Source organism: Podarcis erhardii (genome assembly GCF_964252035.2).
Source record: "Podarcis erhardii genome assembly, chromosome: 10".
Lineage (NCBI taxonomy): Eukaryota > Metazoa > Chordata > Lepidosauria > Squamata > Lacertidae > Podarcis > Podarcis erhardii.
Window position 1 is genome coordinate 3018229 of NC_138500.1, and position 23428 is coordinate 3041656.

General features: G+C 47.5%; 1 protein-coding gene and 1 long non-coding RNA gene across 2 annotated transcripts; one reads left to right on the forward strand and one right to left on the reverse strand.

The window, feature by feature from the left end:
• Positions 1-246: 246 nt before the first annotated feature.
• On the reverse strand, positions 247-2346 carry LOC309352029. The gene is made up of 2 exons (XR_014161028.1): positions 2074-2346; positions 247-415 (listed from the first exon to the last, which is right to left on the reverse strand). It is a non-coding gene; the product is annotated as an uncharacterized lncRNA (long non-coding RNA).
• A 186-nt stretch (positions 2347-2532) lies between these two features.
• On the forward strand, positions 2533-20883 carry LOC309351775 (uncharacterized protein). The gene is made up of 5 exons (XM_081879701.1): positions 2533-2813; positions 10156-10357; positions 11520-11788; positions 13910-14055; positions 17763-20883. Exons 1-5 carry the CDS (start codon positions 2702-2704, stop codon positions 20100-20102), a joined length of 3069 nt encoding a protein of 1022 aa, XP_081735827.1. The 5' UTR covers positions 2533-2701; the 3' UTR covers positions 20103-20883.
• The last annotated feature ends 2545 nt before the right edge of the window (positions 20884-23428 follow it).

A 23428-nucleotide genomic window follows, 5' to 3' on the forward strand; every position in this document is an offset into this window, starting at 1 on the left:
GTTCCTAAGTGGTCAACCATCCATGCATTGACCAGACCTTTACAGGTTCAGCATCAGCAAACTGGTGGCACCATGTGCCCTCACCTCATGGAAAGCCAGCTATGTACAAGGTCTGGTCCTCACCAGGGGTGGGGAGTGAAGAGGAACCAGGCATCAAACTGGATCATCTCCGTTTTTGGATTGGGGGCAGCAGCTGAGCAGCTCCAAGCAGGCTCTGTGGCCCAAATGCTCAGGGCAATCATCATCATCATCATCATCAAACCTTTTATTGGCATCACATACAAACATCCATAGTAAATCAATACAGAATGACCACCTCCCCAATGTCACAGAACATTTGTCAAATGAAAAGAGGTGAAAAGTCTAACGTTACATCTCTAGGTCTCCAGGGAGATCAGACGTCTGCAACGTGTTTCTGCGACAAAAAACAAAATAAAGATATTTAGCTGCTAATTTGGTGAGCTCCTGATCATTCCCCAGTAATAAAAAGTGTATGACCTCCAACTCTGGTTTCCATTCGGGCACCACCACCGAGAAGGCCCTCTGCCTGGTTCCCTGTAACCTCGCTTCTCGTAGGGAGGGAACCATCAGAAGACCCTCGGAGCTGGACCTCAGTGTCCGGGCTGAATGAAGGGGGTGGAGACGCTCCTTCAGGGATACAATGTTGAGGAAAGTATCCTGCAACCTCTTGGAGACACTGGCAGGGTCTGTCACAGCAGCACCAGGAAGGTGTTTCCCATATTTCCTGCAGGTGACTGGAGAGGCAAATCTTCTGGAAACTAAAAGCAAACTTCCTCATGGGAAGCAAATGGTGCACTAATCTGGAGGAAGGCTGGACTCTTTGTAGTATCTCTCTGCTTGTGAGCTAATGAAGCATCGTGCGGATTTGAATGCCATCCTGGCTTGTAGGCAGTCTTCTTCCTCCTTTCCCCCAGCTGGAAATTGTAACAGTGGTCTGCCTAATAAGGATGTTGCAAATGTGGCTGAGATATCCTTTCAAGGCTCAAAATGGCCTTTATCAAAGCAGTCTTTTTATTTCACATTTCATACCGTATTTTGGTATATGATCCTTCAGTCCCAGGAACAATAAATGAAATTGTAATAAACTTGGGCTCACAGAGGTATTTTTTCCAGGGAAGAGATGTAGTCAGGTCTGCATTTTGCCAGGTGATTTTGTTTCTTAAAAATGGGTGGGGGGTAGTATTATATGGATTATTTGCTGTTTATAGTCTGGTTTAAAACCATGTATATATTTGAACCCCCCCCCCCTTTAAATTGCCTCTGGCTGTTTTGGGAAAGGTGGGTAAGAAAATGTAATAAGAGTAATGAACGGCATACAATTTGTATTTGCTAATATAACAACAACGTATACAGTCATACCTCGTGTTGCATCCTCTCCATGTTGCGTCTTTTTGCGCTGCAACCCGGAAGTACCGGAACAGGTTACTTCTGGGTTTCACCGCTTGCTCATGCACAGAAGCACTAAATTGCACTTCACATATGTGCAGAAGGGCCAAATTGCGCCGCACGCCTGCAGAGACACAGCGCTTCTAGTTGCAGGCATTTCACATTACGGACAGGCCTCCGGAACGGATCCTGTCCATAACATGAGGTACCACTGTAATCAGTTTTAGAAAAATAACTAGCTAGCTAAGTTATTACCAAACTTAAAACCATGGAGAGAAGTTATTACCAAACTTAAAACCATGGAGAGACCTGGTCTGAACAAAGACATTGGATTCTTATCTCATTATACATGACAAAGCCATTTTTCACCACCTCACCCCTTGCTTTTTCCTGTAAGACCTATTGCAGTCGTTAAGAGTCGTCAACAGGCTCATCACAGCTATCTGCCAATCACCCATTCCCACCACCCTTCTGAGTAATACCCCTCCCCACCTTCTCACTATATAGAAGGGTCTGGTGACTTCTGTTTCAGTGTATCTGAAGAAGTGTGCATGCACACGAAAGCTCATACCTAGAACTAACTTAGTTGGTCTTTAAGGTGCTACTGGAAGGAATTTTTTGTTTTAGCTAGCTAAGGAAAGTGGATATGACATTTGGTCATCTCACCTCTGCCTAGAAGAAGAACCTTTGGGCACAAGAAACATCAGAGAAGGAATTGGGAAACCGATTTAAGCCTCACCACCTGGCCAAAGGTCTCTTGGTGATGTGGAAGCATTTGCCAGCCTGACCCCAGGGTGTTTTGCAGGCTGAGGTGGATCATTTGCTCTCAACAGCCCCTGTGATGTTTCCATAGCTCTATGGGTTTCTCTATGAGCATCCTTCCAAGGGACCGCTGGGGTTATTTGTGAAATTGGGCAGGCTGTGGATTGAGTCCCAACATCTGCTGCTCAGATCAGACCAAACAGAAAGGCCTTGCTGAAAGGCTTCCAGAAGATTGCAGGCTTCCAGAAGGTCTATTGTGTAGAGGTTCCACAGCCCAGCCATGATGATCAGTCCTCCCCCAGAAGTTCTTTGGAGACACTGTAACGCCCAGTGCTCTACTGCCCGCAGAGAGGTTCTGCCTGCTTCCTGGAGACTCTTTCCTTGGAGGTGGTGCTACCTTGTGTCTGGTCCACAGGGGATGGGTGACCTGTTCATCCCACCCCCTTTCTCGGTGGACATGGCCAGGCTCTGTCTCCTAGCAACGCAGAAGGAGAACCCACCGATGTCGACATCTTGCTGCTGAGGCCAAACGATGTGGAACCGCTACCAGGAACCACAGCTCATAAAGGGAGTCCCAGCTGGGCTGCTTCTGGGGGTCGTGGCCTTGCTGAGGTTGTTGGGGACACATGGCTACGATCCAGCGGGTAAGTGGGGCTTGGGGTCTGTGGCTGGGGGTGAGACCTTTATCTCGTAGTCCCTTTGACCAGGCCCATACTAGAGCTCTCACTCAGCCGTCCTCTTTAGGCATCTTCCCACCAAAACACAACCCAGATCTTAATGAAGCCAGACCCACCCATTTTTGGAGCTGCCTGTGTTCCATGAGAGGTGAATTGTAGCTGTCTATTATTCAGATTAACTAGGGCAGAAGAGAAAAACAAAATGATGGTCATCTTCTGGGCTCCTGAGACAAGTCTGGTTAAGGAGGCTGAACATAAGATAGGCTCCTGTTCCACCCATTACAGAGCCCTGATTATTTTGGCCCTGTGTCTGAGGCTTTGGTGCAGGCAGATGTTGAAAGCCAGGGCATCCTACCAGCTCTTCAACATACCTGGTGGAATATTAGCACGATGCCTGCCTTAGGGCCTGATTCTCTGTTTGCTGTGAGCTGGAAAACCCAGGATTCAAACGGCCCTCCGGCCTAAAAATTGGTGTTGAAGCAATAATTCATTTCGCACCGTCTCAGTCGGCACTTGGAGCACTTAGTGTTCTGCTAAGTAGGTAGCTGTAGAAATGTCTGTATATATTGGAGAAGTGAAAGCAAAGCACTCTCGCTATCACCCTGAGAGTTTGGAGAGATGATTAATATCTGTTAAGGGGCAATACTGAGTATCCGAAATACCTTTCGTCTGATAGAAATTGCCGTAGATTTGCCCCAAGATGGAGAACAGATCTTTTATTAAGACCAACCCCAACTCACAAAGCACCTTCAAGTGCCGCAGGAGGTCCTTCCCTAGCTAGATGTTGAGGAAACAAAAAATAAATGTGAAAGGGGGGAAAGGATGTTTCTTGCAAAGAGCGTGATGGTGGTGCGCTCTGCATTGTTCCCATCCTAAGATGAGGCAGAAGGAATGAAGTTTTATTAGACTTGAAGGCTCATCCAGACTTCCGCTTGTCCTCTCACTTTCCCTGGGGAAAACTTGCTCTTCACCTCTGAATCGGACCAAACATCAATTGGGTTTCCTGTGGATTGACATTTGTTCCAAATCAGCGGTAAAGAGCAAATTTTCCTGGGAAATGTGGTGGGGCAAATTGAAAACCGTTCAGACTCATGGCTACAAAGCACGGGGCAAGCAGAAACCATTTCAGAACAATCCTTGCTAGGTCCAAGATAAACAGAAGTGCAGACAAGCCCACACACACTTCCAGGTCCCGATTCCCCTTGGCTTATGTCTGCTATGAAGTAAGTCCCATGGAACGTGGCGGTCCTTCATACTTGGAGTCAACACATATCATTTCAGGCTACAATTAGTTATCTGCTTTGGGGAATGCAAATGCTAGCAACTGTTTGAATCTGCCTCTTGCAACCGGTTTGTCTCTCTTTATTTTAGGAGCCCCACCAGATCATCCCCTTGATGGGTAAAGACCCTTGTCAGGTCTCAGTTTTTTGGGGGGGGAGGGTGGCATTCTCAGGGCGGCAATTTAAAGCTCAGGACTATCAGCTAGTCTAAAATTATTTCTTTTATACGATACAATATGATACAATACGATAATCTTTATTGTCATTGTCCCAAACAGAACAACGAAATTGGAAAAAAAAATCTACATAAGACATTCAAAACAACAACAACAACAACAAATCTACATAAGACATTCAAAACCAACAAGCTTGCTATCCCAGCTATCTCAACCTGGTTAGCCCCCTAAAAACTCTGATACCCCATTTTAAAAATACAATATCCTCCCATTCCATAGAGACTCCTTACACTGCGTTTAAAACCAAAATTGCATTTGGATAGAAACTGCTTCTCAGGTGGCTAGTCCTGGTCTTTATAACCCTGGACCTTCTTCCAGAAGGCAGAAGCTGAAAGAGATCATTTCCGGGGTGCGAACTATCCTGCGCTATCTCTGCAGCTTTCTTGTGACACCTGGAAGCGTAGATTTGATCCAAGGTGGAAAGAGTGCACCCGATTATTCTCTCCGCAGTCTTTACAACCCTGGACAGCATTGTTTTTTCTCTGACCATGCAGCTCCCAAACCACACACACAGACCATAGAAACACAGGCTACTGCCTTAGAGCTCATCCACACTTGCCCCATGATTTTTAGGCGTGGGTCCATAGTTTTTCTCTTGCACTGTCTCTTTCCCCAGGAAAACCGGTGGTTTACTGCTGAATCAGGAAAAAAAATGCTAATTGGGTTTACTGAGGATGGAAATTTGCTCTGATTCAGTGGTAGACAGCGGATTTTCCCAGGGGAAGTGGCGGGACAGAAGAAAAACACAAATGGAAAATATCATGGGACAAACAGAATACGATCACTTAGGCTGAGACAGCTGCTCCATTTGTTTCAGGTGTATCTTCATGGCTTCAAACGGGGGCCTTGCCAGCCCTAACTGAGCATTCTAGAGACCAGGGGCATTGGAAGGGGAGCGGTGGAGGCGGTCCGCCCCTTTGGTGCCCTCACTGAGGGGGGTGACATTCAACATGCCTCCTGCCCGTGACTCCCAAGCCTATCCCGAGCCTTCGGGGTAAGGGGGGAGCTGCGCCACTTTGCCAGTGGCATTTCCCCCCTCCCCCCTTCATTTTGACAGCTTGGGGGAGGCTTGGGAGTTGTGGGCAGTGCGCCGAATGTCCGCCATGGATGGCTCTCTCCACCCCTGGCTGCAGGGTGCGTGCGCCACTCCGGGCACCTGAGCAGCTATCCCACACCTGGGAGGGCACCCTCCATGCCACGCCCCCCTCGGGAGCATGCCCACCCTCGGCAGAGTGGGCATATGGTCCGCCGCTGCTAGAGACTCAACCTAGACCTTGCAAAGCGTGAACCTCACCACAGAACTATATCTTTGAAACTTTGACCTTTAAGGTTTGCAGCTGTATTATTTTAAAAGGCCACTTAGAAGCCACAGCAGACATCGTTCTAAAAGAGGAAACATTTGCAGAAGAGTTTCCCCAACTTCTGTTCCCACAAAAAAATTCCAGGGGGAAACAAAAAACAGCAACAACCGAAATGAAAACACGTACACACACACACACACCGTCTCCTTTCCCAATTGCCCTTCAAGGTCAATTCTGTAATTCTGCAGCTTGACTGCTAAGTTCCTGTCAGGAGTTCAGCCTACACTCGAGTAGGACCCTGGCAGATACACTTGCCCAACTGGCATGTTCTCTCCCTCCTGGTCGATCATTCGGGAGCTTCAAAAGCTTTCTCCAGCCCGAACATCACAGTGACCAATGCCAAGACATTGGCACACTTAGGGATACGCAGAGTCTTTGCAGCTTGCGTAACGGACCTCAGCAACTCAGCATTTTGGCTAATCTACTTTATTTACATATAAAGACACACGGAGCACTGCAACATGGCTCCCTCTCTCTCTAGCATCAGACAGCAGAGAGAAAAATAACAAAGGACAATAGTGCCACTTCGCGGAACACAGTAACACAAACATCCTGTCTCTGTCACTTCCCACTCTGTTGAGTCAAAACATACACTGTCATGTGATAGACAAAAATCTCATGACTGCAATCATAGATCAGGAATTCTAACAGTTCCATTCTTCAGCCTTGCTCAGATATTGGATTGTCTTTTAAAAGTTGGCAGGCCCGTGACATCATAGAGCCCCACCCTATGATACATACGTAAGTGTCCTCTCTCCCAGTGCTCCCCCCACCCCGAGGTACTGAAGGGCTCGCAGTACCAGCAACATTTTCCCTAGAAGTAAAGAACTGCACTATGCTATGAAGCTCAGGCTTTCTGATGCCAGAATGTCCCCCTTTGTGTGTATCTGAAGAAGTGTGCATGCACACGAAAGCTCATACCTAGAACTAACTTAGTTGGTCTTTAAGGTGGAAGGAATTTTTTGTTTCCCCTTTGTGGGATATTCAAGCTGTCCTTGCACAAGCTGGCCACACGATGGTACCACTGACTGCCAAAAACAGGAGCTGAGACCTCAGAATCAAACTTCCTTGCATACTGAGAAGTTTCTTTTCTTTCCTTTTTAAATCACCTTTGTTATATATCAGTTTACATTCAACTTAGACAATACACACCACTACATAGACACACCATAGACACTAACTTCCGATTCTTCTCGCTGTGCTATTTTACATTTTGTTTATCTATACACATTTCATTATTATTATTTTACTTTCCCATTTTTTATCAGGAAAACTTTGCTATGTACTTTCTCTATATTTAAAGATTCATTCTAAGTCCGTCAGGAGGTAAACATCGTCACAGTAATTTTAAAGATATTCTTTAAATATTATCCAATATTTATTAACTTTCTGTATTGAATTTCCTTTTTCTCCCTGTCATCTTTGCGACTTGTAAATATTATATCCTTTTCGCTTGCCCGTCGGTTTCTGTGGGGATGTTATCACCTTTCCAATTCTTTGCTATTAAAATCCTAGCCGCTGCGGTTGCGTACATAAAAAGAGGTCTGAGATTTTTCTTAATTTCCTTGCATACTGAGAAGTTTCCAGGGTAATCCAGACCTGTCAAGGCCTCCCAAGTGTTTACTGGTTTGAAGATCAGACATGTAGCACAAAGGACAGGTGTTTCTTCGTGTGTGTGTTTTGCAAAGGTGCATTTGCCATCACCAACAAGTCTCCCATAAAGCCACAGAGAGCCATCCCAGCTCATCCAGTATTATAAATATTCTGCTCTGGTCAGACCTCACCTGGAGTACTGTGTCCAGTTCTGGGCACCACAGTTCAAGAAGGACACTGACAAACTGGAACATGTCCAGAGGAGGGCAACCAAAATGGTCAAAGGCCTGGAAACGATGCCTTATGAGGAACGGCTAAGGGAGCTGGGCATGTTTAGCCTGGAGAAGAGGAGGTTAAGGGGTGATATGATAGCCATGTTCAAATATATAAAAGGATGTCACATGGAGGAGGGAGAAAGGTTGTTTTCTGCTGCTCCAGAGAAGCGGACACGGAGCAATGGTTCCAAACTACAAGAAAAAAGATTCCACCTAAACATTAGGAAGAACTTCCTGACAGTAAGAGCTGTTTGACAGTGGAATTTGCTGCCAAGGAGTGTGGTGGAGTCTCCTTCTTTGGAGGTCTTTAAGCAGAGGCTTGACAACCATATGTCAGGAGTGCTCTGATGGTGTTTCCTGCTTGGCAGGGAGTTGGACTCGATGGCCCTTGTGGTCTCTTCCAACTCTATGATTCTATGATTCTATTCTAAATATTTATTACATTTTTATGCCACCTACTAGCTCAGTCCTCTAGGTGGTTTACAGCATTATTAAAAAGATAAACTTATAAACTTCAGTGATAAGTGACGGGGGGGACAAGCAAAAAACAATAAGCAATATGTACCAGTAAATGCAACCCTCAACTATCAGAAAACCACCACAAGAACAGCAGCATAAAACCTGTTTCAAGCCAGCATAAAGCAAATAATGAACACAAGAAGAGACTTGGGATTTGTTGACACTGGACCTGGAACAAGTGGGTTTCCCCAAGCTCCGCTCCTTTCCCATGGGAGACCTGCTCTTTAGTGCTAAATCGGAGCAAACATCAATCTGGAGAAAATCTGAATTGCTGTTTGCTCCTATTGAGCACTAAAGAGTGGTCTTCCCTGGGAGAAATGAGCAGGCCATGAGGAAGGATGGATGAGCCCGTTGCCAATAAAACTGAGCCTAACAGTGTTTTGGAGACGTCTGCAAATGCAGCTACACTAAGGGCATGGGTCCAAGAAGTTTTTCATTTGTCCTGCCCCTATCCCAGGAAAAGCCCTCTGTTTACTGATAAACTGGTATAGACATCAGTCAGCAGAAAACCTGACTGGTGTTTGTTCCAATTCAGAAGTAAAGAGAGGATTTTCTCAGGGAAAACAACAGGGCAAACAGAAACCCCTTTGGGCATGTGACTAGAACTCACAGGACAAACGAAAATGTGGCTGAGCCCTAAATATGGAGGCTAGGGGCTCACCAGGTCATAGCTGTCAACTTTCCCCTTTTCTTGCAAGGAATCCTATTCGGAATAAGGGAATTTCCCTTTTTAAAAAGGGGAATGTTGACAGCTATGCATCAGGTGTGCCTTTTGCCCCAAGGAAACCCGATCTTTACCACTGAATCAGAGCAAATGTCAATCAAGTTTTCTCTGGATTGATGTTTGCTCCAATTTATTTCTTGTGAAGGAAAAAATTCCCGGGTGAGAGACTACTCAACAGCCCAGCTTGTCAGGGTGCAAGTCCCCCATGGGTCCATGCGGTCAGTAAAAGAAGGAAGCTCCAGCCAAGTGATTTGGAGCAAAACAGCAGTCAGTAGACCATGATCTTTATTGCTGCGCAACAGGTCCCCCCAGGAGTAAGAACCCCGAGCATGGGGTGACCTCCTTTTTTTAAAACTTTCCTCTTTCCCCCAGAATACACTTTGAGCAGCACATAGAGACATCATCACTACATCACTAGCATGTCACAAATGGGGAGGGGTCTACAAGGGTGATACAAGTTCAACATTAGTTCCCTTTATCAGACCCCTTTCCCAACACCTCTTAAGTCCCCATCACCAGAAGAACAATAAAACTCTCTATATATCCTTGCCCTCAGGATTTGACTGGAGATGGGCTTTCAGAACACCTCACTTGCTCCACTGCCTCTGGGGATGTCTATTGTTACCCCCCCTGGTTGCTCCCTGGGTGGGGGCCATGTACATGCTCCCACACTTGGGGAATTATGGCGGGATGCCTTGTTCCTGTTGCCTACATGACTTCCTGCTTCTTGGTTCATGGAGGAAGGTGGAGCCCAAATTCCCCTTTCTTTCAGGGTTAAAATGGCCTTGGAATGAGGAGAGTCGGTTGAAGTATGGATTTTCTACCAACTTATAAAGCTAGGTATCTTCCCTGAGATGTCAAGTCGAAAGGATACATTCAGGCATAATATTTGTAGCATTGTAACAACTTTAAAGATCCCCCTCCCCCTGTCATTTCCGTAACACACTGGAGATGTGTGGGTCCAGATGTGGGGTGGAGAGGATCTTTGGCCCTGGGGATGTTGCTGAACATGAGCTCTGGCCATGCTCTATGGGGCTGATGCAAAGGGAAGTGTAGCTGGTGCAAGTATGGCTTAATTCATGGCCAAAATTTGCTGCTGGGATTTCTTGAGCCCCAGCAGCTTAACTTCTTGAATGAAGCTCCCCGCACCCATATTTCTTGATGCCAGGCTGGAGCATAGTTCCCTGGCAAGTTTGGCCCTGTCAGCTGCAGAGCCTTTTGTCCTCTGGTGCTTTCTTGAAGAAGTCGGTTAGGTGTTTGCTGCGCATTCCTGAAGTCCTGCCTCCCTGAGCCACTTTCAATGTTCTTTCCTTCCCATCAGACTGCGGGAAACGACCCCTGGCCCCCATCCACGGCGGCAGCATGAGAATTGTGGGTGGTGTTGACGCCCTGGCTGGAGAGTGGCCCTGGCTTGTCAGCGTCCAGATCCCCTCTTCCAAGGGAACACGGCACTCGTGCGGGGGATCCATCCTTTCCAAGCGCTGGGTCCTCACAGCAGCTCACTGCTTCAAGACTAAGAGAAGGCAAGTACGAAAGATGGCAGGAAAATGGACATCTCTGGCCTGCTGAGGACAGGCAGAATGTCCCCGAGGTGGGAAGGCAAGGCAAGATTTCTGCCACAGGCTGAAGATGTGTGGTGCCTCTGAGCATGTGCAGATTGCCTTTGTCTATCCACAAGAGCCTCTCCAACATGTCAGAATATGTGGGGATGTTCAGGGTGGCAGGAGAGGATATATTGTTTATTAATATCCTTCCTAACTTACACTTGCAAGTTCCTTTACTTAGCAGAGTCCATTCCCCTTTACACAGCAGAAAATTAGTTGCAAACTCATGTGAGTTTCTTAAGACAATACACAATTCCATCTGGCTTGTCCAGATTGAAATGTGTCCTAATATTTTCCTGGTAAGACCCCTTGAATCCCTCCTAAAAGAATAAAGACACCACAGTCTTATTCATAAGCAGTAAAAAGAAAGTTTACTCCTGATCGGGCAGTGTGATCCCTGAAGGCAGGCCTTAGGCTTAAAGTTACAAACATGTACAAACAGGATTACCCCATAAGGGAGATGACCTGGGCGACTGCTTGGCTGGCAGCCAGCAGTTTAGTCCAGGAAGTTTGCAGGATGAAAGGAAGATGGGAAAGAGAGAGAGAAAGGCAGCCTTTTACCTGGACAGGTAAGGTCATGCCCACCCACTAGTCACATGCAAAGAAGGATGCTCCAGCCCAGGAGGAACAGGATGTTTCGACAGGCTGGACCAAACATCCCCTGCATGTCCACTCTAGCAAAACAAGGAATGTTGTACTTGACTGCTCCCAGTGGATTACATCCCACAGAATAGTGGGCAGAGATTCTAGGCAGACTCAGCTGCTTGCTTGAAACTGGACACTGGTGGGAGCTGTCCACTTCCTCCTGTCCTTTTGCCATGTCTCAGAAACTTTATGTTGCTTCATTGGCTCATCAGGTGTTTCCCTGCAGTGGGTCACCACCAGAAGGCCCTTGGCACTGGACTTCAGTGTCCGGGCTGGATGGTGGGGGTGAAGATGCTCCTTCAGGTATACATGTTTATCAGTATTAGGGTGTCCAGGAATTATTATTTCCCCCGTTTTTGCAGCAGTAGTCAGGGAGAACTCTGTTTAAAAGAACTCCAGAGAGCCTTGCGCTAACCATGTTCTGCTTTACCTGCAGCTCACTGAATCGCTGGAGGATTGTGGTGGGTGCCACTGACCTTTCCAAGTTGCCGGACGATGTGCAAATCCGCTCGGTGCACAAAGTCCTCCTCCACCAGGATTACAACCCGCGCACGGAGGCCAACGACATTGCACTGATAAAGCTTGAGAAACCTGTGACATTTAGCGACTACGTTCAGCCAGCCTGCCTGCCTCCTGTCACCATGGGCTCTGATACCAGCTTCTCAGACTGCCACATCAGTGGTTGGGGCACCACCTCCCAGAACAGTGAGAGACTGGGAGCAGAGGGAGGCAGGGACTGGGGGCAGCTCAAGTAGGGGTGGAAACGCAGCTGTGTAGATAACACACAGGGCAGGGGGGGATAGAGGTGCTGCTGCGGATGGCCGGTACCCCAGTCCCCACAAACTTCAGATCTGGGAGAACAGGAATTAATGAAGGCTTATTTCAGGTCAGATGGAAATCTGGCTGCTTCCCCTCCATACAAAGGTAGTTGTTTTCTGGTGCTTCCTTCTCTGGAAGTGGAAAATAGATCCAGCCCACATGTGGGTAATTAATACTACAAAAAACTGGCCAGGCGCCTAGATTCAAAACATGAGGCTTTGCACAGTCTCCTGCAGGAGAGAGCCTCCAGCAGAGCTTACAACACTCTCAGAGTTAACCCCCAGAATAGCGTAGAAATTGGGATATTTTGCCCACTTTCTTCACCCCTCTTGCAATGAACAGGCAACACCCTGTTAAGTAAGTTTAAAAGCTTTACTTACTAAATTGAAAGGTCTGGTTCATGCATTATTCCATGCAGCAGCAAGGAGAACACAGGTAGAATTGTCTTGGGTGTAAAATACATACGGTCTGTACTTTGGAACAAGTTCAGACATGTCTGCCCTGGTCAGTTACATGACTAGAGGAGAGTGAGCAAAAGAAAGAGAAGCAGCTTCGCTTCCCCCCTCATGGAGGTAAGGGGGAGTGGCCTAGCTGGTCTTAACCCCTTCGTGCACTAACTAGCAATCATGCATGTTTAACTGCAACTCCCACACCTTCCTCCTTCCATTTTGCTTACAGGAACTTTAAATTACAGATAGGTAGCCGTGTTGGTCTGCCATGGTCAAAACAAAATAAAAAAATTCCTTCCAGTAGCACCTTAAAGACCAACTGAGTTAGTTCTAGGTATGAGCTTTCGTGTGCATGCACACTTCTTCAGATACACTGAAACAGAAGTCACCGGACCTTTCTATATAGTGAGAAGGTGGGGAGGGGTATTACTCAGAAGGGTGGTGGGAATGGGTGATTGGCAGATAGCTGCGATGAGCCTGTTGACGACTCTTAACGACTGCAATAGGTCTAACAGGAAAAAGCAAGGGGTGAGAAGGTGAAAAATGGCTTTGTCATGTATAATGAGATAAGAATCCAATGTCTTTGTTCAAACCAGGTCTCTCCATAGTTTTAAGTTTGGTGATAAGTTGCAATTCAGCAGCTTCTCTTTCCAGTCTATTTCTGAAATTCCTTTGTAATAGAACAGCTACTTTGAGATCTTGTATAGAATGTCCTGGGAGATTGAAGTGTTCTCCTACTGGTTTTTCTGTCTTGTGGTTCCTGATGTCGGATTTATGTCCGTTTATTCTTTGGCGTAAGGTCTGGCCTGTTTGTCCAATATAGAGAGCTGAAGGACACTGTTGGCATTTTATGGCATACACAATGTTAGACGATGAGCAATTAAATAGTCCCGAGATGGTATGTGTGATGTTGTTGGGGCCAGTAATGGTGTTGTCCGGGTGTATGTGGCAGCAAAGTTGGCATCTGGGTTTAAACAAAGCCATTTTTCACCTTCTCACCCCTTGCTTTTTCCTGTTAGACCTATTGCAGTCGTTAAGAGTCGTCAACAGGCTCATCGCAGCTATCTGCCAATCACCCATTCCCACCACCCTTCTGAGTAATACCCCTCCCCACCTTCTCACTATATAGAAAGGTCCGGTGACTTCTGTTTCAGTGTATCTGAAGAAGTGTGCATGCACACGAAAGCTCATACCTAGAACTAACTCAGTTGGTCTTTAAGGTGCTACTGGAAGGAACTTTAAAAATACCCTAAGGTGCTGAAATGCTTTGGGGAGCACACCCACAAAAGGAGGGTGTGTGTGTAACTTGTTTTTGTTTCTTCCTCTGCCAAGCTACATTGAATGCCTATTTTCATTTGTGTGCGTGTGACCTGCGACTTTAACAACAACAACTACTGCACACAGAGATGCAAATACCTATTTAATGTAAGGTGTAGTTTTGCCAAGCTATATTCCAGCAGGGAAATTGTGTGTGTGTTTGGTTAGGGAAGGGAATTGCTGTGAATTGCAGTGCTTGGAGAAAGCAGAAACCAGCCTAATCTGCTGGCTTTCCTGACAGGTGTGAAGACATCGGACATCCTTCAGGAGGCGAAAATCAACATTCTGGACACCAAGAAATGCAACAGCAGCCAGTGGTACAATGGGGCCATGAGTCCTCATACCATATGTGCAGGATATGAGGAAGGGGGCATTGATAGCTGCCAGGTAAGGAATCCCACTGCCACTTTTTCACACTGGCACCGGCTCTCCAGCATTGCTGGCAAAGACAGGTCTTCCTTAGCACAGCTGCTTGAGATCCCTCTAACTGTCAGGCGGCAGAGGAACTGACCCACAAGGCAGGTTGCCTGGGATGGACAAGACAAGGAAAAGTCCTTACCATCTGCTTTTATTCAATATCCACAGAGAGAGGCTTGGGAATGTGGCGCCTCAGAATAATGGCGTTGCTCCGAGTGAGTCTCCACTCCCTCCGTCTCTCCCACTTCCTCATGAGTCATCGCTACGGGTGTTGGAAAGGGCCTTTAGCCTTTGAGCTCTTTGCTCTCCCACTTTCAAGGCCCGCCATGTCTTGGGAGAGGGAGGGTCTGGAATGTTTTCTAAAGACACTGAGTCCATCAGCTGTCACTCCCCTGTGCTTCTTCTCTCCTCTTCCTCCTCCTCTCATTATTTCCCCCTCATCTGCCTCTGAGTTGTGACCTCCCTCAAACCCCTGTTGTAATTCTGAACTGTCTCCTCCTCTGGAAGGGTCAGGCTGGGGAAGAGGTCTCCACCATTCCTCCTCTGCCCAGTCCCTGACACTAACTGAAGATGCCCGGGATTGAACCTTTGATGAGCAAAGCATATGCTCCATCGCTGAGCTAAAGAACGCCTTTTGCTTTGGGCAACTGGGGCAGTGCCTGTTGGGATGCGTCTGGGAAGACGGGGGCATTTGGCAGGCCCCCAGCTGGCTTCAGCCCTTCGGCTGGCAGCCGGGTGAACTCCGGATCTCAGAACAGTATCAAAAACTGCAACTCAAGCCTCAGAGACCTTTAGAGACTGAGCACGCAAGCCAGCAGAGATAAGGACTCTTTGCAACGGAAGTAGCAGACAGAGGCATATGTAAGCATATTTACAGCGTTTTATTCAGCAGCATGACAAAGCAAAAATATGTCTGCTTCCCTTCGTGTCCAAGCAAAAAGCATAGGCAAAAGCTATATACAATGGAAGTTCCCAGCAGACTGTACTGGAAGTAAGCAGACATGTGACATGCAAAAACTCCACATGCCTGTTCTAAGGGTGGAATGGAACTACCGGTATATCCTAACAGTGCCCTCTCCCACACACAGGGGACACCCTTTGAACCTAAAACTTGAGACCGCTCTTCCTCACCTCTTACCCTCCACCAAGGGTGGGGAACCTCGGGCCCTCTAGACATTGCTGAGCTACAATGCCCATCAGCCCCAGCAAGAATGGCCAATGGCCATGGCTGATGCAAGTTGCAATTCGTCAGCAGCTGGAGAGCCACAGGTTTGCCATTCCTGCCTCACACTCTAATATAATACCTTACTCTCTGCTTTCTGTCTGCCTTGCTGCATGGAGTCTGCATTACTGTGGCCAGCTTTCCCTCATCTCACTTCTGTCTTTGGGCTCATCCATACCTCTGCTTGTCTCATGCCCAGAAAGCATGGGTCAGAGTGGTTTGCCACTCAATCTGTGTTGGCGTCACATGAACAATGGGTGAAACTGCACAGTGCTTGGACTCATGTCTTGAGTTAGCACATCTTCCCCTGTCTGGATGTTCAGAGATAAGGGTGCCAGGTGTACTGGGTTACCAAAGCAACACCCGCGAGGTTGAATGTATGGCTTGCCGATTCTTCCACCCTCCCATTGGTCCAGGAATGTAGACCAATGAGCATAATAGGGCATTGTTTTCATTATGTCCCTGTCCTGTTGCACGTTCGTGTCTTGTCCTGTTTGCCATCAGGGTCTGATTCTGAATCTGCGAGAGTCAGAGGAAAGGCTGTGGGCTTTACACACCAGCACAACCTGCCATGGGGATAGTGTTAGCAGATCTGTCTGTACATATGTATGCTTACTTCAGAGACCAGATGAATTGAATCTAGTATTATTTAGCTTTGTCTGGCATCTGGAGATAATAAACAGTTGATACGAACTGTGTGGAAGAGGAGTTTTCCCCTTAACTGGGGACTCGGGGGGGGGGGGAACTGTTCTGCTGGGAGTGGGAGATCTCTGAAGACTCTACTGGGGCTTCGCATGCACAGCTGAGGTCGAGGTGTGGTGAGCTGCCAACTGACTTCCGCATGTCACCAGCAACCTGTGCTTTCTAGACACAGGTCTGAGTGGTTTTCCTTTTGCCCCAGGGAAAACCTGCTCTTTAGCGACAGATTGGAACCAATGGCAATGGGGGAAAGCCTGAAATGCTGTTTGCTCCATCTGAGCACTAAAGAGCATTTTTTCTGGGGGTGAAAGAGGGAAGCAGCAGGACAAGAGAAAGCATGAATAAGCCCAGGGTTAATCTCGCCCCCCTCTCTCTCCAAGACCATGTCAGAATGTTGTCGGTGGGTCTCAGCTGTTGCCCAGGAAACTATAAAGTCAAGGGAAGGCTCCTTACTGTCCTTTTTTATTCAATATTTACAGAGAGAGGATGTAGAACCCAGCCTCTTGGATAATGGCATTGACCCGAGTGAATCTACACTCACCCCCAGGTCTCTCCCACTTCCTCATTCGTCACTTCTATGGGTGTTGTTATGTGCCCTCTGTCTTTGAGCTCTTTGAGCTCCTACTTTTAAGGCTTGCAGGTTCTGGGAGATGGAGGGTCTGGGAAGCTTTCTGATGATACCATGTCAGCTAGCTGCTGCTCTGCTTCTGCCTCCTCCTCCTCTCCCATTATTTCCTAACTTTCCCCCTCATCCGCTTCTGAGCTGTGACCTCCCTCAAACCCTGTTGTAAATCTAAACTGACTTCCTCTTCCCCCTTCCTGGAAGGGTCAGGCTGGGGATGTGGTCTCCACCATTCTTCCTCTGCCCAGTCCCCAACAGACCTCCTCACCCAAGTTTTTTTTTTTATTATTATTTTATGCACTATAGGTTGGTGTTTTATTTAGTAGAAATGTTTGGGAACACTTGATTTAATGTCAGATACTCAAGTTAATCAAACTAAGGGATTGGTTGAGAAAACACTGTAGCCCTGTAGTCATTGGTACTCCAAAAGTGAATTTGTGCCTCGTACCATTGAATTTCAGATGGGGAACAGATTTTCTGAAAATACAATTCAGACTTTTTCTCCCAAACCATAAATCTCATGGCAGCATATGCAAAAATAGGGAGATCAATACAGTTTTAAAACAATTACAATAAAAAGCTTAAAACTGATCAATTCTGATAATCTTTTTTACGAACAAATGCATTTAGAGATAGTGTCTGCTCTGTTATGACAAATGTCAGCTCTTTCCCTGAAGGTATGTTCTAAGGAACTTCACACTCACCTTGGAAACAGACGCGGCAACTTCATTATGTAGTGATAGCGCCATGTATTTAAAGCCCATTTAAAGTTTGGCTTGCCCCAAAGAATCCTGGGAAATGCAGTTTGCTGGAAATTGTAATTCTGTGAAAGATAAGTTATGGTTCCCGGGATTGTTGAGGGAAGCCATGTGCTTTAAATGAATAGTGTGAATGTGTTCCTGGTAACACAGTCAGAAGCACAAGACAGATGGGCGTTTCTTGGCAAGCACCGATGAGATGAATGGCAGGGGGTGAGTCTGTGATGTCATGTAGCAGCTAAGAAGGTTCATGTGGTCTTTGGTCCTGGCGGCTGGACGGGCTTAGACTTGCACCTACACCATAAGTGTGAGGGGACCTTGCTTTGCTTTCCTGAAAGACTACTTAAGTTCCTTCCTTCCTTCCTTCTCTCTGCAGGGTGACAGTGGGGGCCCCCTGATGTGCAAGACAAGCCAAGATTCCCCGTATTACGTGATTGGCATTACCAGCTGGGGAAAGGGCTGTGCCCAGGCAAACAACCCAGGAATCTATACCTTTACCAAAGACTTCCTTGAATGGATCTTGGGGGAGATGGTGGAAGCCAAAGGGCAGAAGCCCAAGAAGAAGAAGAAGAAGAGAAAGTCACCTGGTGGAATAACGCTCCTGCCTAACAGAAAGGACATCTTGATGACACAAGAGCCAGCAACCAACCCAAAGGTGGCCACTGGTCCTCTGTCCACAAGCACTCCTTCAGCAGCACCTGAAACCCCCACAGAGGTGCTCACAGTTCCTCTGCCCACAGATGCCCCAGAAACTTCCTCACAGGCGCCCACAGTTCCTCTGCCCACAAATGCCTCTGAAACTTCCTCACAGGTGCTCACGGTCCCTCTGCCCACAGATGCCTCCAAAAAGTCCGCACAGGTGCTCACGGTCCCTCTGCCCACAGATGCCTCCAAAAAGACCGCACAGGTGCTCACGGTCCCTCTGCCCACAGATGCCTCCAAAAACACCGCACAGGTGCTCACGGTCCCTCTGCCCACAGATGCCTCCAAAAAGTCCGCACAGGTGCTCACGGTCCCTCTGCCCACAGCTGCTTCTCCAAAAGCCCATCGTGCTCACACAACACATCCCACCAAACGCCGTCCTCGAAGGCCCAAGGCAACTTTGAGGTCCCCGCACAAAGATCCAGAGCCAACCATCCTTGTGGAGCCCCCTTTCATACCCCCAATAATTACACCTCCCCCTATTGAAGCCCCATATGTCCCTTCAGAACGAACGGTCACCCTGGAAGCACCCTATTTCCCCCAAGAAACAGCACCCAAACCTCTAGCTCCTCCACGTATTCCAAAAGAAATACAGCCCACGGCTCTAGAGGCCCCCTACATCCCCCCTGACGTGACTGCATCTCTGGAGCCCCCCTATATTCCTCTGGGGGAGCCTTACACTGCCCCAGAGCCTCCATTTCTTCCCCCACCACCCAAATACATCTCTCCAAAACAAGACAGTGTCTCATCCAATTCCTCAGAGTCCCCGTATGTCCCACAAGAAAGACCATTCGCTTTGGATCCCCCATATATTCCTCCAGAGACATCAGTCACTCTGGAGCCTCCATACATCCCCCAAGAAACACCCCCAGGGGCAACTGCCATTCTGGATCGCCCATACACTCCACCAGAGAACCCAGTCACTATAGAACCCCCATTCATCCCCCCAGAGAACCCTGTCATTTTACAGGCTCCATACATGCCTCAAGACAAACCGGTCACTCTGGAGCCTCCATACACCCTGTCAGAGACACCGGTCACCCTAGAACCCCCATACACTCCCCCAGAGACGCTGGTTACCCTACAACCCCCATACACTCCTTCAGAGACATCAATCACCCTAGAACCCCCATACACTCCCCCAGAGACATCAGTCACTCTAGAACCCCCATACACTCCCCCAGAGACATCAGTCACTCTAGAACCCCCATACACTCCCCCAGAGACATCAGTCACTCTAGAACCCCCATACACTCCCCCAGAGACATCGGTCACTCTAGAACCCCCATACACTCCCCCAGAGACATCGGTCACTCTAGAACCCCCATACACTCCCCCAGAGACATCGGTCACTCTAGAACCCCCATACACTCCCCCAGAGACATCAGTCACTCTAGAACCCCCATACACTCCCCCAGAGACATCAGTCACTCTAGAACCCCCATACACTCCCCCAGAGACATCAGTCACTCTAGAACCCCCATACACCCCTCCAGAGACACCTGCCAATCTGGAGCCTCCATACACCCCACCAGAGAGACCTGTGGCCCTAGAACCCCCATACACTCCCCCAGAGCCACCTCTCACTCTGGAGCCTCCATACACCCCGCCAGAGAGACCTGTGGCCCTAGAACCCCCATACACCCCTCCAGAGCTGCCTCTCCCTCTGGAGCCTCCATACACCCCGCCAGAACCACCTGCCACCCTAGAACCCCCATATATCCCCCCAGAGACACCTCTCACTCTGGAGCCTCCATACAATCTCCCAGAGACACCCGTCACCCTGGAAGCCCCCTACACTCCCCCTGAGATCCCGTACACGGATCCATACCCTCCATACATCCCTCCAGAGGCCCAAAATATCCCAGAAGGTTCAGCTGAGAACCCAGAGGCACCATATAGCATTCAAGTGGCTGCTGACCCTCCCAAGTCTTACAAGCGTTCTCCAGCATTCTATGCTATTCGCATTCCCCGAGCTGCTCCTCCAGGCCGACGCTGGCAACCTTCCAAATAAGAGAGTCCACACATGGGGTGCATCCTGCCTACAGCCCTTTGTCCGTCTGACCCTCAGGCTGTCCTCAACTAGCCAGTTCTTCAAAAGGCCACGCAGCAGTAAGTGCCATCCATCTCCCAAATACCATAATTTGCACTTCGATACCGTGACCTCTATCCTCACATGCCAGGGCCCAAAGCTCCCTTGGATTTTCAAGATTACCAGAGAGAAGGGATGCGATTAAAGCAGTTGATTGCCAGTCCGTAGCAGATAACAGGACTTATATTCAGGACTGTCAGGAAGGAGCTCTCAGTGGGAACATATGGAGTTACGGAGGAGCAACAGGGTGGCACACAGGGTGCAAAACCTGCCCTGCTTTATGTCGCTGGTGGCCTTGGGACTACGAGGTGGTTAATTCAAAGTAAAAGAGGAGGAGATGCGTGAGGGAACATCCACATCACTGAGAATCCACGCACAGACCTGCCACGTGGGCTCACCCTCTGCTGCAGCCGCAGAAATGCCTTAATTCCAGAGGGGAAGGAGTCGGAGCAAAATGCTACCATGATTGCTTGGAAACACGCAGGTCTGGCATGTGCCTGAGAACCTGATTCCGGGTCCTGCCAGTGCCCTCCCTCACCCTCAGGAACTACGGGCAACTGGAGGAAATCTGGCGGTGTAGGAATTCTGCCTCTTCTGCCTTGTGCTCTATTCCCACTGGAGGACAGAAAGCTATTGTCCAGTAACTCTGGTTCAGAACATGGTGGGCAAAAACCGATTATAAAAAGAGGGAGGGGAAATTAAATTGGCCTGCGCTTATTTATTTTTAATTGCAAACATTAAGGTTGAAATCATATAGACCTTTCGTTAAGCTCAGTTGACTGTTGCCGGGATGCACTTCCAAGTATGCTTCCATTCGATGGCTCCATAAATCTCTTTTAAACAACAACTTGGTTAATAGTATCCAGTCTAAGCTGGAGCTGGATAGCCCAGCAGTGAATCTCTGAATTAATTCCCTCTGCTAGGCTTTTCTAGCAGAACCAATCCAATCATTTCTCAGATATGAATATTTACACTAGGATGGCCAGATCCAGCCCTCCGGGCTGCAAGAAGTGGCCTGCCAGCTCATGCAGTTTTATCTTCCCAAAGGATCACAAGAACGTCAGAATAGCCTACTGGATCAGACCAAAGGGGGTTCATCTAGTCCGGCATCCAGTCAGATGCTTATGGGCAGAACATGAGCACAAGGGCCCTTTCCCCTCCTGAGCTTTCCAGCAACTAACATTCAGAAACATTGGTGCATGTAGATAAGTGTATTCACACATACACCCACACACCAATATATGCAACCAAACACACCACCGACAGAGATCCAGCCAGACCTATGCTAGATCTACGCAGCTGTAAAAAAACAACAACCACCCGCTTTGAAAACACTCTTTGGGGGAAATCATTGTAAAGCTCACAATGGAAAATATTGTGTTGCAATTTCAGCTTTACACTGGTGTCACAGTGTTATAACACGTTTATAATGTTGTAGTTTGACTAATGTAGCTGAGTCCCTAGGGGCCATTTAAACTTTAAATCCCCTTACGCAACAGCTCCCCCTGTAGGGATTAGGCAAAGAACTGCAGGCATCGCCGCCACTGAAAGCAACGGAGAACGACGGAAACTTGGCAAACCAGTGGGGTCAGTTAAGGCTGCAATTAGCAGGAGTTATTAATCTCGGCCAATTTTATGAATGAAAATTCAGGAGAAACATGAATGAACACTACAAATTGTACGGAAATGGTTTAATTGCAAATAAAATAAAAGTCAAAGCAAAGATCACACACGTTAACCAAAGAGGTTCCAGGTTGCAGTGCCTGACCCAGCCACAATCTGCCACAATCTCCAAGGCACAGGATCACGTAGACAAGCCTTTCTTAACCTGTGGATCCCCAGATGTTGTAGAACTACAACTCCCCTCACTCCTGGCTAGCAAGGCCAGAGCTCAGGGATGATGGGAGTTGTAGTCCAACAACATCTGGGGACTCACAGATTGAGAACCGCTGACGTAGACAGAATCCAGTCTTGGAGAATTGCAAACAGGTAATGGGGGGAAAGGACAGCGATCAATACACAAATATAGAAGTGGTTAACGCAAATAAGGTGAAGGGAATATGGCAATGGCTGTGACTGCTCAGTAATCCTGTTTAAGGGATCCAGGGAACTAAAAAATCCAGCACAGATCAGACTATTTGCCAGGGGATTTTTTGTATCTCTCCAGCTTCCCTTTACAAGTGGCAATGCTAGTTCTTTGTGGAACTCAGCCAGGAAAGCAAAGCTTGATCTGGCTAGTGCTTAAAGGCACATGTCCGTGCTTTACAGTGCCGTCCTTAATCACTTTTTTTGTGCTTTCCCCAGGAAAACCCACTCTTTACTGCTGAATGTCAACTCACAGAAACCCCGAATTGTTGTTTGTTCCAATTCAGTATTAAAGAGTGAGTTTTGTGGGGGAAAGTGCTGAGGCAATAAATAAATAAATAAATTGCTCAGTTGCCTGTACCTAAAAAGCACAAGGCAAAAGGTGAGCGTGGATGAGCCCCATCCACCCCTTTATTACTTTGAAGAGCACCATGTACATTGATGGTGCTTAACAACAGTGCACATGACTATATATTTGCATGCTGTACTCCTGCCTTTGCAGATGAGATATTTGAGTAAACGCAACAGCAAGTGCACCACCTGAGGTCTCATCCACACTTAATAATAATACTAAAAATAATATATTTTATTTATATCCCGCCCTCCCCTGCCAAAGCCGGGCTCAGGGTGGCTAACAACAATAAAATAGTACAGCATTCTAAAATCATTTCATTATAAAATTAATTCAAATCAAATTGATGGCAAATTGATACCTTTCCTCTGCTCTTTCCAGGCACAGCCCACAATTTAAAGCTCTGTGTCCAAGTGCCCTTTTTTTCACACCGAAGCTTTCTCCATAGAAATCCGCTCTTTAAAGCTCAATTGGAGCAAACTTCAATCCATGGGAAACCTGAATTGACTTTTGCTCCGATTCAGCTTTAAAGAGCAGGTTTTTGTGGGGAAAGCTCCCAGGGGAAGGGCACACACATGCTCCTGGAAGGCATGGGACAAGAGAAGTGTGAATAAGACAAGACATTATTTGCTTAACAACTGAAGCTTCTCTCTGCTGAATTTCTAGAATCTGAACAAACACAAACCCCTGTGTTGCAAAATGTAACAATCTACAAAAATGCAAATGCAATACGCTGGCTAAAAACTGTTAGTGAATATATAATTGGTTATGATGTCATTCAAAATATACGAATAAGCCAGTTCAAAATTTT

Excerpts from the sequence above, each read along its gene's own strand:
- LOC309351775 (XM_081879701.1), top strand. The coding sequence starts at position 2,702 with ATGTGGAACCGCTACCAGGAACCACAGCTCATAAAGGGAGTCCCAGCT. Across the intron at positions 11,789-13,909 it reads GGGCACCACCTCCCAGAACA|GTGTGAAGACATCGGACATC; the intron begins GTGAGAGACTGG and ends CTTTCCTGACAG. Across the intron at positions 14,056-17,762 it reads GGGGCATTGATAGCTGCCAG|GGTGACAGTGGGGGCCCCCT; the intron begins GTAAGGAATCCC and ends TTCTCTCTGCAG.